The 19,935-nt window shown below is 43.6% G+C and overlaps 1 protein-coding gene across 2 annotated transcripts in view; it reads left to right on the top strand.

Annotated features, from left to right (window-relative positions):
• The window catches only part of KDM3B (lysine demethylase 3B), a 266,148-nt gene that overhangs the window by 105,765 nt on the left and 140,448 nt on the right, over window positions 1-19,935 (top strand). For both annotated transcript variants that reach the window (XM_033927119.1, XM_033927118.1), the window contains one exon: window positions 6,899-7,100. In XM_033927119.1, coding sequence (XP_033783010.1) covers window positions 6,899-7,100 — 202 coding nt within the window. The remainder of the gene's footprint in view (window positions 1-6,898; window positions 7,101-19,935) is intronic.

The following is a 19,935-nucleotide window of genomic DNA, read 5'->3' as shown; positions in this document are numbered from 1 at the left end:
GGTCGTGGCGGGGGGTGCCCGATGGCGGCGGGGGGGGGGGGTGCCGGATCGCGGGGGGAGGGTGCCGGTTCGCAGGGGGGCCTTTGGGGGGAGCAATGCCGGTTCTCGTGGGGGAGAAGCAGCGCTGCTGGCCTCGGGGGGGGTGGAGGGTGGGAACCTATCAAAGCGAGTTTCCATTATTTCCTATGGGGAAACTCGCTTTGATAAATGAGCATTTTTGATTATGAGCATGCTCCTGGAACGAATTATGCTCGTAATCCAAGGTACCATTGTATATAATCTATTCGTGAAAAGGATTTATGAACATTCCCGAGCATTAAAATGAAAAATCCTCCAAATATCCTTCAACCCACAAGATTGAGCTAAGTTTTCCAAACCTAATGATTTTAATGTCCTATTAGGTTTTTTATCCAACAGTAGATCCATTACTGCATTAAAGTCCCCCGCCACCACTAAATCAGAGGCAGCCAGTGGTAAAATCAACTGTTTGTAGAGACTGGAAGAATTCAATTTGATTTGAATTAGGTGCATACACATTTATAAGCTTCAAGGTATGTTTCCCCATGCTCATGCTTACTGAACCCATCTACCTAAAGGGTCTGCAGAAATCAATTTAAATGTATCCAAACATTTTTTATTAATTAAAATTGCCACTCCTGCCTTCTTACCTAGCGCCGAGGCATAAAAACAATGCTTAACCCACCCTGATTCTAATTTACTAGATTCCACAGCATTTAAATGTGTCTCTTGGATATAATATATATCTGAGTTCTGTTGTTTCAGGAAGTTAAGGGTTTTTTTCCTCTTTACTGGATGATTGAGACCATTAACATTCAATGGAAACAGTTTTAAAGATATTTCCAAAACTTAAAATTTGATTCCAAAACTTGTATTTCAAGAAACTTAACCTTTAGTATCAATTTACAAACAATACACATCCTAAACCCCCTATACATATTCCCCATTCCCCTCCCCCATAATTATACGAAAACTTGAAAGCACCTATTTAGATCGGCCACCTAAACCCCCTACCAAGCAACTCATAAATTCCTTATATCAGCCACCACCACCCAATCACATTTTCCCCCAATTCATTAAAAATATTTTTTTTAAAAAAAATTTTCTATGTAAAATATTCTATACATCAATAAAATTTTCCCTACCCTTTATTTAGCTTTTTATTAAATTATGTATAACCCCAATCATGTATCCTACATATTTTAACCCAGACCAATTCATATCCCATTATTATGTATTATCTATTAGCATGCATGGGGGCTGAGGTCTCTGGCTAGTGCGTTGGGCCCGAGTGGCAGTCAAGAAACAAGCAGTCTGGATTTCAGGCTTGTTGAGACAGAGGATCTCCCTGTAAACTGTTACAGCTTACAATCTGCAGATCCCAGCACATAGTTTGGCACAGTGCATAGCAGGCTGACAACCTGGCAGATTGATTTTGGGGGAAGGGGTCCTTAAAATCGATTTTTGTTATTTTCTATACTTAGTGCTAGGTTCCCCCACCTCAAAACTCCCAAATCACTATTTTTATTTTTTTCTCTCTGGATTCCCGGGGCTGTTTTTGGCACCAATATTGATGCCACAGCAGCCATCTTGGATTTCCCGATTTGAAATTAAAAGTTTTTATCTGCCTCAAAACCCCTTATTTTGATTAAAAACATGTTCCACATGCTGTGCGGCATGTGAAGGGTTGGGAGTTGCTACTTTAGCCCTTCCCTGGCCCCTTGGGAGGTTCTGGGTCCCAGTCCACCTGAGGAAAGAGTCAAAAGTTGAGATTTAAGCTGGTGGGAGGGGGGCAGTGTAAGTGCGTCCCTGACAAAACGCAACTGCGATTCAGCAATGAAATCCCAAAAAAGTGCAAAATAGGTACCGTGAGGGTACTCTGCATCGCGGGGGTTCTCTGCCTCAGGGGCAGGGATTCCCCATTGAATTTACTAATATGATATGTCAGACCTATCTGATTAACAAGGGCCCCATGAATCTTTCTGGTATTGCAACCCTGCTAGCATCAGAGATTTCCCTGCAGAATCCCAAGAGCATAAGTCCCCCACAGAAGGGCCATGCACAAGTTGGGGATGACTCGGATGATCAAGATTCTAATTTTATGCCTGAAATTCGAGAATGCCCTAAAGAATAAGGTAGTACAAGTCTTGGACAATGCAAAGGCAGTATTATTAATATTACTGTATTATTATTTAGATATTTATATACCGCCAATCAAGGTTATCTAAATGGTTTACAATCAGGTACTCAGCACCTATCTGTCCCAGTGGGCTCATAATTTATCTAAGGTACCTGGGGCAATGGAGGATTGAGTGACTTGCCCAGCGTCAAAGGAGCACTAAGAAGATACAAAGAGGTACACCCCTATGCCTGGGATCCCAAATGCTCTTTTGATGGGCAGAAACTCATCTTCTAGCGATCTCGGTGGCACATATACTGTAGCTGGCAGACCCTGGATCCCAGGAAATGGTTGCTGTCCCAGAAAGCCTTCACTTGTATAGTGAAGAGAGGGGGACATTGAACATTCAAACTGTTAGGGGTCTGCCTCTTAGTTTAGATGAAAGTGTGAACCAGGAAGCAAAGGTCTGGATGCCATGGCCAACAGCAGGTTTTCTCTGTCTTCCCACTGTGGCCCATGATAGGCTGTCTCTTGCGCAGAATCATGGCACATGCTTGTGGTATGCAGACCTGGTACATCCTCAGCGGGGTCAGGGTCTCAAGCTTCCCTGTCATTCTTGACTCCTCACGCAGGGCCAAGTGGCCCTACAGGATCCGGAACACTTTGGTCTTATGACATGACTCTTGTGCACGTAGCATTAGTGCTCAGGGACTACTCAGATGGTGTAGGCTTGGAAGTGTTTCCAATCTGGTGCGCTCAGAGCAGTGAAGACCCGAGTTCCGCGTCAGTCGCAGTAGTACTTGCTTTTCTCTAGGAGGGCCTGGAAAAGGGCCTAGCAATCGGATCTCTGAGAGTTCACATAGCTGGGCTTTCTTGCTTCAGCCACAAGCCCCATGGGGGGCTGTCTTGCGGCTCATCCAGATGTGGGTAGATTTTTAAAGGGCATGTTATGACTCCACCCTCCACTATGACAGCTGTTTCTGACTTAGAATCTTGACCTGGTCCTTGGGGCACTTGCGAGTCTGCCCTATGAGCCGCTGGACCAGGCTTCTTTGATGGATCTCATCATGAGTCTAAAGCATCTTTCTTAAAACCTGATAAGAACTGAATCCAGAAAACAGCTTACTAAAACTCTTATCCCAGAATGCTACTTGATAAGCTAAGATTCTTGGGAAAAATCACTTATAAATACAGCCTTTTGCTGATGAAAATGTAAATATAATAAGTTTACACAGTGATGGTTTTCTATCTGTGAACTTAAAATGATCGACAAGATAGTTTGAAACAAGACCATGCAATATTTTATAACAGAAACAGTCCTTTAAAAAAATTATCCTTGCTTTGATTGGAAGCCAGTGTAGTGTATGGTAGTACTTTGTCACATAATCAGACTTTTTCAGCTTGAAAATCAGTCAAATTGCTGTGTTCTTTCTGTATAAACTGAAGTCTGTTAATATTCCTTTTGAGAGAGGCTAAGTAGATAATATTACAGTAGTTTAAAAGACTTAATAAACCCAAAGACTGCACAAGAAGTCTAAATGCTGAATAATCAAAATAGGATCTGATTGTCCAAAGTTTCTACAGCATAAAATAACTTTTCTTAACCACGGCATTTATTTGAGCATCAAAAGACAAAATTATGAGACGGCTGAGGGGAGATATGATTGACGTCTACAAAATTCTGAGTGGATTAGAACAGATACAAGTGGATCGATTTTTCACTCTTGTCAAAAATTGTAAAGACTAGGGGACACTCGATGAAGTTACAGGGAAATAATTTTAAAACCAAAAGGAGGAAATATTTTTTCACTCAGAGAATTGTTAAGCTCTGCACCACATTGCCAAAGGTTGTGGTAAGAGCGAATAGCGTAGCTGGTTTTAAGAAAGGTTTGGACAATTTCCTGGAGGAAAAGTCCATAGTCTGTTATTGAGAAAAACATGGGGAAGCCACTGCTTGCCCTGGATCGGTAGCATGGAATGTTGCTACTCCTTTGGTTTTGGCTACTGTAAGAATGGGTTACTGGGCTGACCCATTAAGGCTATTTTTATGTTCTTAAAGGACACCCAAGATTTTAATAACTGGAATGATGGGATAGCTAATCCCATTTAGTGTAATACGTCCTCGTTAATTTTGTTATGAGGTGAAGCTAAAAAGAATTTTTTTTTTCTGAATTAAGTTTCAATTAAAAATCTCTCATCCATAGTTCCATACTCTTCAATATCACTGTTAGAATTTGTAGAGTATCTGTTGATAGTGAAGTAAAAGGCACAAAAATGGTTATATCATCAGCGTAACTATAGAATTTAATTCTAATAGAAGCTAATCTGCTTCCAAGGGAAGTTAAATAAAGATTTAAAAGGCCTAGAGGCGTTGGTTCCTCGTGGGCAGAGTCTTTGGCGGTTTCCACAGAAGAGATTTGTAGAGCTGCCACTTGGTCTTCTCATATATTCACAAAGTTTTACAGAATAGAAATGGTGGCTAAGCAGGATTTCACATTTAGATCTTCAATTCTGGTAACAGGCTTATCAGTCCCATTCTAAGTTTGAGGGACTGTTCTGTTATGTCCCTAAGGTTCAGGAATAGAGTGGGGCTGTACAAGAAAGAAAGTTTAGGTTCTTAACTCGTTAATCTTCTTTCTCATAAACTCACACACTGTCCCTGAAGACTTCCCTTGGAGATGTTGATTCACTTGCTGTTTGCCTCAGTAAGTACTGGTAAGTTGGACTTCTTGTTTCTTTGTCCAGCCTCAGTAAGAATACGATCTGTGAATTCTGCGTCATTCAGTCCTGGGAGTCTATAAACAGCATGCCTCCATATTGTTAGTGAAAGCTGAATTCTAATTGTTCAACTGTTCACTTGTTTATTCTGTTTCCAAATATATGATTGATTGTTGTGCTGTTTACTGATATGAGCAGATCAGACATGTTTTTTGGGGAGTATCCCCATACCCCTCCCTCTTCTGTGTCCTCTCCAGGAATGTCTTCTTTGTTACATACTGAGGACCTGGAGGACAGCCCAAAGATAAGAGAAAGGAACAAAATTATGCAAATGAAGCTTCCTACAAGATTTCTTGCAAGAAGGGATTGACTACTCAAAAGTTCAGGAATAGAGTGTGGGTTTATAAGAAAGATTAACGAGGTGATAATCTAATCTTTTCCTACAGGACTTTGTAGGAAGCCTCAAATTTCAGAGGCTTTAACCCCTCCTCCTCATACCGCATCATTGTGTATCATCCTCAGCTTACTAGTCTTTCTAACTACAAGCCAGGCTGTAGGAGCTTATCTTGTCTGTTCATGTTTAATTTTGGGGCTATTCCTTGGCCGTGCTTGCCACGTTGCTTTACAGCAGAAGGACGTCCACAGTAGCGGCCTGTGCAAAGGCTTGTAGGTGTTACCAGGCCTGGTGCACCCTGAGACAGATGGACCTGTTTCTTCCCTCCATTACTCGGGTCCTGGAGTTTTTGAGGTTGACCTGAAGAAGGGCCTACCGGTAACTTTGTTCCAGGTGCAAATTGCTGGTCTTTTGTGTATGGGCCCTCCTTTAAAGGGCTCCTCGGCAGCTCATCCAGATTTAGCTCATCTTCTAGAGATTCATCTCTGCGACTGAGGCCTCCCTTGCACCTTTCCCATCCAACTTGAACCTTAATCTGGTTCTACGCTCTCTGGCTCGTCCACTGTATGATCATCTCATGGTCAAGATGATTTTCCTGGTGGTGATTACCTCTACCCTTAGGGTTTTAGAGCTTCAGGCTCTCTACTGCAGGGATTCTTTTTGATGTATTATGGATTCTGCAGTGATGCTGAAAACTGTTCCTTTCTTCCGAAAGTGGTTTCCGCTTTCCATGTGAATCAGGAAATCTGTCTTCCTGCTTTTGCTTCCTCTGGTTCGAGGGAGTAAGACCAGGATTTGCGTTCCTTGGATGTGTGCAGGACTGCTACCTGGTCCTCCTTGCATAAATTTAGGGGATCGATGTGGCGGCCAAGCAGGATGCTGCTTTTGGTGCCTCAGTCTTAACAGTGGGCTCATCAGTCTCACTCTGAATTTCCAGGACTACTTTGTTACATCCCACTGGTCCCGGAATAAAGTGGGATTGTATAAGAACAAAAGATTAGGTTCTTACCTTTGATACTCTTCTTTCTTGTAAATCCACACTTTATACTTGGAACCTGCCCTATACTTGTTGATTCACCAATTGTCTGCCTTTATAAGTACTGGATTTCTGTTTTATGCCCAGCTTTTATTCGAGTGCCTCCGGAATGGGTTTAGCACTCAGTTTAGGGGGTCTCCAGTTAAGGTGTCACCTTCTGTCAGTGCATTTTTTTCTACTTCTAGCACTGTTATTGTCATTCAGGTTATTGATGCTTGATATCCTGATTTGATTATGTTTCCTTATTGCTGTTTTGCATATCTTAATGTGAGCAGAATATACTTACTTGTCGGGGAGTGTCCCCATACCCCTCTCTCTTGTTCTTGTCCTCTACAGATGTTCCTGGCTGCTTTATGACTGACTGGTAAGCTGAGGATGATACACAGTGATGAGGTATGAGGGGGAGGGGTTAAAGCTTCCGATATTTGAGGCTTCTTACAAAATCCTGGTGGGTGGACAGAAAAACCCCACTGGTCCTGGAATAAAGTGTGGATTTACAAGAAAGAAGATTAGCAAAGGTAAGGACCTAATCTTTAATTACCTGAGAACATAGCTAAGAGGAACTGTTGAAAATTACTACTTGCAAAGTGATATGTTTTTTTTTCCTTTACAGTTGGCCAGTCGATCTTGAAGGACATTAGTAAGGTGAGGAAGCTGAAGCAGTCAGGAGAGCCTTTTCTACAAGATGGATCATGTATTAATGTGGCTCCACATTTGCACAAATGTCGTGAGTGCCGCCTGGAACGATACCGCAAATTTAAGGAGCAGGAGCAGGATGATTCAACTGTGGCTTGTCGCTTCTTTCATTTCCGCAGGTGCTGCATCTTCCCCTACTTCATTATCTTAGAAACAGTTATGAGCATTACAATCCACTTTAATATCTCACTGATGTCATTTGCCAAATTTCCCCAACTCAAGTTCTTAATAATCTAAATTCTTGCTTGAGATTTATTTCAAAAATACAAAGGACAGTTTTTCCTAAGCATCCACATTTGAAATTTCAATCTCCAGTTGGCATTTAGTCACTATATAAGAAAAGGAAGAAAGATCAGTAAGAGGGAGAGAGGACATATAAACTTAGTTTCAGCTGCAAGTCCCCTGGAAAGCTAGAATAATTAGTTTTTGTGTTGACAAGCAAGAGTAAATGAGCTATTAATCGATGTCATCTGCCAGCACATATGCTAATCCAGTTCTCTTAGAAAAACTTGAGGGTCTTAACATACAGCTGCTACCTTCCATGTTCTTTGGTCTGTCCTGTTGTCTAAGCTAGTATATGTAGATCCTGCTTTCTCTCAGTAGTTTTGTGTTATCCCAGGACAAACAGGCAACATATTCTCACACATGGGTGACGTCACCGATGGAGTCCCAGTACAGACACTTGAAAAGTGAATCGCAACTTTAAGTTTTGGAAAGTTCGCGATCAGCACGCGCATTCACAAGTGCCTTCCCGCCCGAAGTAGGCACGCGGTCCTTCAGTTTCTTAGTTTCCGAGGAGCTAAGAAGATGCGTTTCAATAGCCGTTGAAAATTTTTTTGCCTTCTCGCTCTCACATCAGTGACTTTTCAGTCATTCTTGTGTTCTTTATTTTTCTTTTTTCATTAGTTTATCCTTTGAAATAAAAAAATCTCTTTTTTTTCTCTCTCACAGGTTCGGCCCAGCGGGGCCTGTTGTACCACCTTGGCCTTTGACTTCGATTTTACCTTGGCCTTTGACTTCGATTTCGCTGAGGCGGTCTTCCTGTTGATGTCACGCCCGCAGATGGGATTTAAAAAGTGTGGTCGCTGTGCTTGGCCCATATCTGTGACTGACCCACATCGCTGGTTTCTCCAGTGTCGGGGGCCCGAGCACCATACGGAAACCTGTACCCGGTGTGCTTTTCTTCAGAAGAGGACTTTAAAAAACCGACTTCTTCAACAGAAACTACTGTTTGGTGTCGCTATGGAGGTGGAGCCAACATCACTACCAAGACACCGCATATTTCAACACCAGCAGTGTAGCAAACTTCAATGTGTAAGCTGGCTAAGAAGCCTTCCCCTACCCCGTCTAGGACTCAGGTCAAGATGGCATTGAGTTGAGTCATGCCAACATCGAAAAAGTCCCTAAGTACTCGGTTCCGATCTCAGTGAGTGCCTCGACATCGGCTTCCTCTTCACCGGACCGGGGTGCTGCACTAGTGGTACTGGCGAAAAAGCCTGCAGTACCGGTGCTCTCCCTTAGGCAGAAAATTGACAATTTACTTAGGGAGGAATTGGGTGAGCATTTTCAAATGCTGATGCCAACTCAACTTATGGCCATGTCTGCATCGACTCTCCAGGCCAGGTTGACAATGGCTCTCCAAGTACCAGTTCAGTCTGAGCAAATAACGGCACTGACCACACCTCCTTTTGATGCTCCACCGGTTCGGAGACCATAGACACAGGAATTGATGATCCAACTCCACGGCACCAGTCGTCTTCGACACCATTATCCAGGGAGGTGACTCCGGCGTGGTCCCGGAAAGCCACTAGTAAGACCAAGCATCTCGAGGCTTTGACACTGGGTCTTCAACACCGTCCCCTTTCTATCCATGATTCGGATTTATTTGGGGACTCGGAGCAGGAACCACTCTCTTCTGATGATGAGTCAAATTCAGCTTCACTTCAATGTTCTCCACAAGGTCCTACTTTTTCCAGGTTTCTTTGCCAAATGTCTGAAGATCTTTCCATTCCACTGGAAGCAGACTCTAAACATTCCAAGCAGTTCTTGGAGGCCTTAGATTACAACCAGCATCCTAAAGATCTCCTCAAGCTTCTGCTACATGACATTTTGAGAAAGACTTTATATAAGAATTTGGAAACTCCTCTCTCTATTCTAGTGGCTCCTAAAAAGTTGGACTCCTTGTACAGAGTGGTTCCTCTCCCAGATTTTGCAAAATCTCAACTCCTTCATGAATCTGTGGTGGTGGAATCCATTTTAAAGAAGTCTTTGGGAGCTAGTGTCTATGCCTCTGTCCCTCTTGGCAGAGAGGGTAAGACGATGGACAAATTTGGCAAACGCCTTTATCAGAATGCTATGTTGGCCAACTGAGCTGGAAATTACAATTTTCATTTTATTTGAAACACCTAACAAAACAATTTTCAGCTTTTTAAAAGTACATTCCCTCACGCAAGTCACCAGCTTTCCAACTGCGGAAATATATACTTATGACACCTTTGAGCTCACCTCATGTGCAGCTGCCATGTTGGTGACTATGCGATGCTTGGCGTGGCTTCGTGTTTCTGAGCTTGATGTTAATCACCAAGATTGTTTGGGCAACACTACCTGCCTGGGAGTTGAGGTTTTTGGCCCATCTATGGACACAGCCACTCAGAAGCTCTTTGCCCATGAGACCTGTTAGGACACATTGATCAAGCCAAAAAAGAAGCTTCCACCTCCTCAAGCTTTCTGGCCTGTTTCATCTTATCAGCGCAGGTATACTGCTAAAACGCTCCTGCTCCTACTCAACCTAGGAAACAGAAGCAACAACCACGTCAACAACTTAAACAGCAGCAGGCTGCTCAGCAAAGGCGTACACAGCCTTTTTGACGTGTTCCTCAGGAGCATAGCCATCGTTCCTATTCTCCAACTTCTCCCACAGCCGATCAGAGGACAGCTTCAACATTACATCAAGCGTTGGGAGCTCATCACCACAGATCTCTGGGTTCTAGACATCATTCGACAGGGTTATGTTCTCCATTTTCATACCCTGCCTCCGGATCATCCTCCAAGAGAGAGTATTTCAAATCCTGCACAGTCCTCTCTTCTCCTTCAGGAGATTCAGTCCCTTTTCCTCCTAAATGCCATTGAGGAAGTTCCTCTCTCTCAACAACATCAGGGTTTCTACTCCCGTTATTTCTTTAGTCTCAAAAAGACAGGAGGACTGCGGCCCATTCTGGATTTCAAAGATCTGGACAAATTTCTCATCAAGGAGAAATTCCGGATGCTCTCCCTCGCTCTGCTGGATCAGAACGACTGGCAATGCTCTCTGGATCTCAAGGAAACCTATACTCATATTCCAATTCATCAAGCTTCCCAAAAATATCTCCGCTTCCAAGTGAATCAGTGTCACTATCAGTGCAAAATCCTTCCGTTCGGCCTGGCTTCTTCTCCCTGGGTCTTCACGAAGTGCCTGATTGTAGTGGCCGCATCTCTCCAATCCCATGGTCTTCAAGTCTTTCCTTACCTGGACGACTGGTTGATCAAAGCTTCTACAACTCAGGATGTAACTGTGGCAACATCTCAAACCATCCCCTTTTTTCAAGCTTTGGGATTCGAAGTTAATTTCCCCAAATCCAACCTCATTCCGTCTCAACGCCTTCAGTTCATTGGGGCTATTCTGGATACTGTTCTCATGAGAGCATTTCTCCCTTTAGATCGGCTATCGGCTCTCTTCAGCCTCTGTCAGCAAATGTTCACTGTTCTGACCATCTCTGCAAGATGCATGATGGTTCTCCTCGGACATATGGCTTCCACAGTGCGTGTGACATCACTGGCAAGGCTACATCTTCACACTCCGCAGTGGACTCTTGCTTCCCAATAGTCTCAAGCGACAGATTGTCTTTCACAGCATATCTCTGTCGCATCATCTCTTCTGCAGTCGCTTCAATGGTGGATGACCTCCTCCAATCTATCCAGAGGTCTTCTTTTCCACTGGCCTCCTCATCTCAAGGTGGTCACGACGCATGCATCTCCTTATGCTTGGGGAGCACATATGGATGGCCTTCAAACCCAGGGTCATTGGTCTATCAGGGAACAGAAATTTCACATCAATTTCCTAGAACTCAGAGTGATGTATTATGCCCTCAAGGCTTTTCAACATCTTCTGTACCCTCAAGTCCTCCTCCTTCACACAGACAACCAAGAAGCAATGTACTACTTAAAAAAGCAAGGAGGTATGTGCTCTCTTCTCCTATATCATGAAGCACAGAAAATCTGGCTTTGGGCAATAGCTCGCAATCTATTCTTAAAGGCTGTCCAAGGGGAGAAGAATTCCCTAGCAGACAACCTAAGCAGAATTCTTCAACCTCACAAATGGACTCTCAACTCTGCAGCTCTTCATCCAATCTTTGCTCAATGGGGCACTCCACAAGTGGACTTATTTGCAGCTCCCCACAATCACAAGCTGCCCCAGTTCTGCTCCAGACGATAGTCTCCTTACTGTCTGGAAGCAGATGCCTTTTTTCTGGACTGGACGAACATGTTTCTCTATGCATTTCTCTATGCCCACTCCTCTCATACTCAAAACTCTGTTCAAACTCAAATGAGAGTAAGCCACAATGATTCTCATTGCTCCTTGGAGGCCCAGTCAGCATTGGTTCTCCCTTCTACTTCAACTCGGCTCCAGGGAGCCAATACCTCTGCAAATTTTCCCTACTCTGCTTACACAGCATCAGGGATCTCTTCTACATCCCAACCTAGAAACATAGAAATAGACGGCAGATAAGGGCCACGGCCCATCTAGTCTGCCCACCTTAATGACCCACCCCTACCTTTCTCTGTGAAGAGAACCCACGTGACGATCCCATTTTGTCTTAAAATCGGTCACGGTGCTGGCCTCAATCACCTGAAGTGGAAGACCATTCCAGCGATCTACCACTCTCTCGGTGAAAAAGTATTTTCTGGTGAACCTACAAACATTACACCTAACAGCTTGGTTTCTCTCGGGCTGAATCCGTCTCAGTTACATCTCTCTCAGCCTGTACACAATATTATTGACGCCTCCAGGAAACCAGCCACTCAACAATGTTATGAACAAAAGTGGACTCGGTTTTCTTCCTGGTGTCTTCTTCATCATCACAATCCAACTTCCTTGTCAGTGGAATTGGTGTTGGACTATCTTCATCTGTTGGACTCTGGACTCAAATCTACATCTATCAGAGTCCATCTCAGTGCTATTACAGCTTTTCACAAGCCAGTTGAGGGAAAACCTCTTACTGCTCATCCTTTGGTCTCCAGATTCATGAAAGGACTTTTCAATGTGAAACCACCTCTTAAGCCTCTTCCTGTAGCCTGGGACCTTAATGTGGTTCTTTCCAGGTTGATGAAGCCACCATTTGAACCAATGGCCTCAGCTCATCTCAAATTTCTTACCTGGAAAGTTGTTTTTCTTAACTCACTCACTTCTGCCAGGAGGGTCAGTGAGTTACAAGTGTTGGTGGTAGAGCCACCCTTCACAGTTTTTCACCATGATAAAGTGGTTCTATGCACACATCCAGTTCTACCGAAAGTTGTCATGGAGTTTCATCTCAATCAGTCGATTGTTCTCCCAGTATTTTTCCCAAAATCTCATTCTCATGCTGGAGAAAAGGTGCTGTACACTCTGGACTGTAAGCGTGCTTTGGCCTATTACATCGACAGGATAAAGTCACATAGAACATCTCCCCAACTTTTCATCTCATTTGATCCTAACAAGTTGGGGCATCATGTTTCCAAGAGAACGATTTCCAACTGAGTAGTGGCCTGTATATTGTTCTGTTATGCTCAGACTGGACTGCACCTGGAAAGTCATGTCACAGCTCACAAAGTCTGAGCTATGGCAGCTTCTGTAGCTTTCCTTAGATCTACTCCTATTGAGGAAATCTGTAAAGCTGCCACCTGGTTCTCAGTTCATACATTCACCTCGCATTATTGTCTGGAATCTTTCTCCAGATAGGATGGGCACTTTGGCCAGTCAGTATTACAAAATTTATTTTCTTAAGGCCAACTCTCCCACCATCCCATTCTAGTTCGCTTGGAGGTCACCCATGTGTGAGAATATGCTGCCTGCTTGTCCTGGGATAAAGCACAGTTACTTACCATAACAGGTGTTATCCAGGGACAGCAGGCAGATATTCTCACAACCCACCCACCTCCCTTGGTTGGCTTCTTAGTTGACTTATCTTAACTGAGGGACCGCGTGCCTACATCGGGCGGGAAGGCACTCGCATATGCATGGTGCGGGCTGATCGCGAATTTTCCAAAACTTAAAGTTGCGATTCATTTTTCAAGTGTCCGTACCGGGGTTCCGTCGGTGACATCACCCATGTGTGAGGATATCTGCCTGCTGTCCCTGGATAACACCTGTTACGGTAAGTAACTGCTTTTTGTTCTCAGCTGCTGCCGCCGCCAACTCATATTCCTTTGATTCTTCAATTTCCTTTTTTCCTTGTCCTAAAAAATAAGAAACCTTAAAGTACGCATTCTGTTTCCCATAGCCCCATTTTACAGTTAAGTTTTATCTTGTTGTCTTCATCAATATCACGGTGGACCAGGTCTTCAAATTCAATAAATGCTCATGCAGCTATGAAATATCCACTAAGATAGTCACAGATAGACTCTGCTACCAGTCCTTCAGGTCTGGCTAGGATGTCCTTAATAGTGTAGTTTGTGGCAGAATGTCACTTAGCTAGTTTAGAGTAGAGGCTCTGTTCCCATTGAGAAACAGCAGCAATAAATAAAACAGTGTTCTCTGCTACCAGTCCTTCAGGTCTGGCTAGGATGTCCTTAATAGTGTAGTTTGTGGCAGAATGTCACTTAGCTAGTTTAGAGTAGAGGCTCTGTTCCCATTGAGAAACAGCAGCAATAAATAAAACAGTGTTTCTCAAACTGTGTGCCACGGCACAGTGGTGTGCCCCGAAGAGATTCCAGGTGTGCCATGAGAGATTCCAGAATTTTATTTAAAAATCCCTTCATTATTTTACACTAGAATAGATGATTTATATTTTGCTTATGCAAGAGTCTGTCAATGTTATGAGCGTCTGTGTGTGTAAGGATAAAACCACCCAGACAAGCATCATTCTTTGATGTAATTGGTCCTTGAAAACTAAGGCAAGTAATTTATATTTTTTATGCAGTATTTATCCTAACTTGAGCAACAAAGCAATCAAGGCTTTGTTACTGTTTGTATCTTCTTATCTTTGCAAACTTAGATTTTCAGCTCTGACAGAAATTAAATTGAAAAAAAAGAGAATGACTGCAAATGGTGGATGATGAAATAAATGCCTGTTTGCTTGTTGACGTTTTGAGTTAATTTGCACTCAAAAACAAGGACATCCATCGTATTGAGTAGCAAATCTATTCTATCTACTTGTTACAATTACCCATATATAGTTTAAAGAACTTTAAATAAATAATTCTCAAATTTAATTTACCATGCCAGCTGTCACTTGGCCTTCTTTCATCTCTCTTCCGCAAAGCTCTAAGGGCTATATTCACTAAAAATAGCGACTTTATCACTGTTTGCTGATTCTTTGGCCGATTTTCCAACAGCGATTGAATCACTATCAAGTTTGCATATCAATAACTTTCTCTCAAGAGGTTATCCAAAAGCTGGAAAATGTGGATTCCAATCTAGGAATTCTAGATAGAAAATTAACTGTAATGGAAACACAAATCTCAGCACTGCAACAAGTTTCAACTTCTGCAGTAAAAGATTCACTTGTTATTCATTCTAAATTGGAACTAATGGAGAATGTCTCTCACTCTAAAAATCTTAGATTTGTAAATTTCCCAATATCCCATTTATTAGCTTCTGAAATTCTTAGAAAATTTTTCAAGGAGATATTGGGATTACCAAATCCAGATACTTTTCCTATATTGAATTGTTATTATATTCCCCAGAAAAAAAGGAAGGAGTCAAACAAGGGGTGGACCTGCTGGCTCCAGTGGATTTTGACCTTATAGGTTTCCTGGAAGACTCTCAAGATGTTATCCAGACCAGGTCCACCCTTTTGTTGACATGTTTGAATGAATTGGAAAAAAATCTGATTCTTAAATTGTATTTTAAAAACAAATCTACCAAATTCGGTGGAGACTCGGTACATAAGAACATAAGAAGTGCAGCTGCTGGGTCAGACCAGTGGTCCATCATGCCCAGCAGTCCGCTCACACGGCGGCCCTTTTGGTCAAAGACCAGCGCCCTAACTGAGACTAGCCCTACCAGCGTACATCCTTGTTCAATAGGAACTTGTCTAACTTTATCTTGAATCCCTGGAGGGTGTTTTCCCCTATGACAGCCTCCAGGAGAGCGTTCCAGTTTTCCACCACTCTCTGGGTGAAGAAGAACTTCCTTATGTTTATACGGAATCTATCCCCTTTCAACATTAAAAGAGTGCCCTCTCATTATCCCTACCTTGGAGAGGGTGAACAGGGAGAAGAGGCCCAGTTTCTTTAATCTTTTGCTGTACAACAGCTCCTCCAACCCTTAACCATCTTAGTCGCTGTTCTCTGGACCCTCTCGAGTAGTACCGTGTCCTTCTTCATATACGGCGACCAGTGCTGTACGCAGTACTCCAGGTGAGGGTGCACCATGGCCCGGTACAGCGGCATGATAACCTTCTCCGATTTGTTCGTGATCCCCTTCTTTATCATTCCTAGCATTCTGTTCGCCCTTTTCGCAGACGCCACACATTGCGTAGTCGGCATCATCGACTTGTCGATCAGAACTCCCAAGCCCTTTCCTGGGAGGTCTCTCCAAGTACCGCCCCGGACATCCTGTACTCATGCTTGAGATTTTTGTTACTGACATGCATTACTTTACACTTATCCACGTTGAACCTCATCTGCCATATCGATGCCCATTCCTCGAGCCTGATTATGTCACATTGTAGATCTTCGCAATCCCCCTATGTCTTCACTACTCTGAATAACTTCGTGTCATCTGCAGATTTAATCACCTCGCTCATCGTACCTATGTCCAGATCGTTTAGAAAGATGTTGAAGAGTATGGGTCCAAGCACTGAGCCCTGCAGCATCCCACTGGTGATGCTATTCCAGTCCAAGTATTGCCCATTTACCCCCACTCTCTGTTTCCTATGCTCCAGTCAGTTTTTAATCCACGGGAGTATTTCTCCCTCGATTCCATGGCTCACAATTTTCTGAAGTAGTAGTTCATGCGGAATCTTGTCGAACACCTTCTAAAAGTCCAGATATACAGTGTCGACCAGGTTGCCCTTGTCTATCTGCCTGTTTACTCCCTCGAAGAAGTGCAGCAAGTTTGTCAAACAAGATCTGCCTTTGCTGATGTGGCCAGAACTACTCAATTGAGAAGAAAGGAATTTATTCTATTAAAACCTAGAGTTTTGGCTCTTGAAGCTACATTTTTCTTAAAATTTCCATTTAAGTGTATAATCAAGTTACAAGAAAAAGAATTTATATTTTGGGATCCTGTCCAGCTACAACAATTTCTAACAATGAAGGAAAGTGAGAAAAAATAGTTTGAATTTACTTAATTTGAGTAACTTGGTTTGATTGATGAGGAGTGATTAAACAGTACCAGGAAAAGTTAAGCTCAGTATTTGAAGTTTTATTTTCTAATTTTTATTCTTTTTTTCCCTAATTTTCTTTTTAATTGAATTTTGAGTCTTGAGCTTTGTTTATTGTGAAATTTGTTCAGAATTTAAGGCAAATTCACCAATAATGTGGGCAAGATAAAAATTATTGTTTGCAATTACTTTTCCTGTTTGTAGATCTATTCTTATTGTTGTTTCTTTTGAAAAATGTATGATTTAAATGGGAATGAAATAAAATTTAAAAAAAGTTTGCATGCAAATTTGCATGCAAACCCATCAACTCAGTCGCTCAGTGTTGACACATGCGCAGAGCCCTAACAGTAGTGACAGGAGAAAACTGCTGTCAGGGCATCTACTTTTTTTAAATGGAACAGATGTTCTGCGCGACTTATACAGGCACACATCTGTCCCTTTAAAAAAGCCCCCCCCATGTTAGCCCCCCCCCCCCCGAGCAACACCTCGAATCCCAAAAAGATCGCAGGAAGGATTCCAATTCCCTCCTGCCAGAAAAGACCTCCCCCATCCAAGAAAAAGGCAGGAGGGATGCTCACTCCCTCCTTCCATGAAGGCACCCGCTCCCTCTCCCCCCCTGAAAATAACGGCAGGAGGGATGCCCACTTCCTCCTGGCCGGAAAGACCTCCTTCCTCCTCCCCCCCTGAAGAGAAAGGCAGGAGGGATGCCCACTCCCTCCTGCCACCAAAGGCCCCTCTCCCCCTCCAGGCCCCCGTACCTTAAAGCTGGAAGCAGGAGGTACAGAAAACGCTTCCTTTTCCTCTCTTTGCAATGATACTGGGCCTTAGGCCCCTCCCTGGTGCATCATGTGATGCACTGGGAGAGGCCTAAGGCCCCTGATTAGCTCAGATGCCTCTGGCTCCTCCCTTGGGAGGGGTCTGAGGCGTCTGAGCCAATCAGGGACTTCCTTAGGAAGGAGCCTAAGGAAGTCCCTGATTGGCTCAGATGCCTCAGGAGACATCTGAGTCAATCAGGGCCTTAGGCCTTTCCCCATGCATCACATGATGCATTGGGGAGGGGCCTAAGTCCCAGAGTTGTCGGGAGAGGAGAGGCAGGAAGTGTTTTCTGTACCTCCTGCTCTCAACTTTAAGGCACGGGGGCCTCGAGGGGGAAGGGGGCCTCCTGTGGCAGGAGGGGAGTAGGCATCCCTCCTGCCTTTTTCTTTGGGGGAAGAGGGGGGAGGTTTTTCCAGGCAGGAGGGAATGGAGATCCCTCCTGCCGTTTTTTTTTCAGGAGGGGGAGGGAGCAGGCGCCTTTGTGTCAGGAGGGAGGGAGGGACCATCCCTCCTGCCCTTTTCTTTGGGTTGGAGGTCTTTCCTGGTAGCAGGGAGTGGGCATCCTTCCTGCCGTTTGTGTTAGGGGGACACGATTGTCGGGGTTCATTGGGGGAGAGTGTTGGCAGCGGTGGGGGATATTTTTCTTTTATAGGAAATCCATGCAGGACGTACTTCTTGAACGGAGAAACTTTAACTAGGACTTCAGCAGAACGAGATTTAGGAATAATCATCAGTGCAGACATGAAAACTGCCAATCAAGTGGAGAAGGCTTAATCTAAGGCAAGGCAGATATTGGGTTGTATCAATAGAAGTTTCGTCAGCCGAAAGCCTGAAGTCATAATGCCGTTGTACAGGGCCATGGTGAGACCTCATCTGGAGTACTGTGTGCAATTCTGGAGGCCACATTACAGTAAAGATGTGCGCAGAATTGAATTGGTTCAGCGGACGGCCACCAGGATGATCTCGGGGCTCAAGGGTCTCTCGTACGAAGAGAGACTGAACAAATTGCAGCTCTACACTCTCGAGGAACGTAGGGAGAGGGGAGACATGATCGAAACATTTAAGTACCTCACGGGACGTGTCGAAGTGGAAGATGATATTTTCTTTCTCAAGGGACCCTGGGCCACAAGAGGGCACCCGCTCAAACTCAGGGGCAGAAAATTTCATGGCGACACCAGAAAGTATTTCTTCACAGAGAGAGTGGTTGATCATTGGAACAAGCTTCCAGTGCAGGTGATCGAGGCAGACAGCTTGCCAGACTTTAAGAATAAATGGGATACCCATGTGGGATCCCTACGAGGGTCAAGATAAGGAAATTGTGTCATTAGGGCATAGACAGGGGGTGGGTAAGCAGAGTGGGCAGACTTGATGGGCTGTAGCCCTTTTCTGCCGTCATCTTCTATGTTTCTATGATATTTTGCGTGTGTAATACATGCAAAATATCTGTGCCATTGAAGTAAAAAGAAAACCCAGGCAGACCTGTCAGTAACACAGTTACCTACTATAAACAAAAACGGGATGTTTTAACAAACTTCCTGGCAATCACTGTCAATTTCTATGCATATAATGCCCTCTTACTAATTTTTATATAATTTCTTTATTGAAAATATTTTTGTGTTAAAATCAATCAATATTCAATCCACAATATTAATTGACATTAAATCACATTAAATGACATTGAACATCATCAAATAACACTATACATTTGATACACAATAAGGTGCTCAGTGAACCATTAAATGGTGTTTGCCAGAAATAAAGGAGCCCTAATTATAGAGAATTCAGATTTTATCTAGTAAAAAACTTGTCTTATGATCGTAAAGTTCATTTAACTCTTATCACTTTTCCTCCAATGTTCAGGTTCTGGTGATCCAGTGCAAAATAAAGTGACTTAGTGTTTTTTTTGCGCAATGTCCATTAAAAGCCGTCTTCTAAAGACATTCAAATTCACTTCCATTTGAATGCATCTTCTGCTGCTACCAGTTGCCATTTAATATTGTGGATTGTATGTTGAATGATTTTAAAGCAAAAATATTTTCAATAAAGAAATTATATAAAAACTAGTGTTAAAGCCGGTTACATTAACCGGTGCTAGAAAGCAGCCCCCTTTCCCTCTCCCCCTCCATTTCCTCCCTGACTGTCTCTCTGTTGCCCCTTTCTGTCTCCCCTCCCCCAAGCAAAGCTGTCTGCCTCCCAACACACCCCTCCCCCAAAGCAGCCCCCTTTCCCTCTCATAAGAACATAAGCAATGCCTCCACTGGGTCAGACCTGAGGTCCATTGTGCCCAGCAGTCCGCTCACGCGGCGGCCCAACAGGTCCAGGACCTGCGCAGTAATCCTCTATCTATACCCCTCTATCTCCTTTTCCCTCAGTATCCCACGATCCCTTTATCCCTCAGGAATCCATCCAATCCCTGTTTGAATCCTTGTACCGTACTCTGCCTGATCACTTCCTCCGGTAGTGCATTCCAAGTGTCCACGACCCTTTGGGTGAAAAAAAACTTCCTTGCATTTGTTTTGAGGAAGTTTTTTTTCACCCAAAGGGTCGTGGACACTTGGAATGCGCTACCGGAGGA

This window comes from Geotrypetes seraphini, chromosome 18 (assembly GCF_902459505.1).
Source record: "Geotrypetes seraphini chromosome 18, aGeoSer1.1, whole genome shotgun sequence".
In the NCBI taxonomy this organism is placed as follows: Eukaryota; Metazoa; Chordata; class Amphibia; order Gymnophiona; family Dermophiidae; genus Geotrypetes; species Geotrypetes seraphini.
This window is presented reverse-complemented; position numbering and strand designations above follow the sequence as displayed.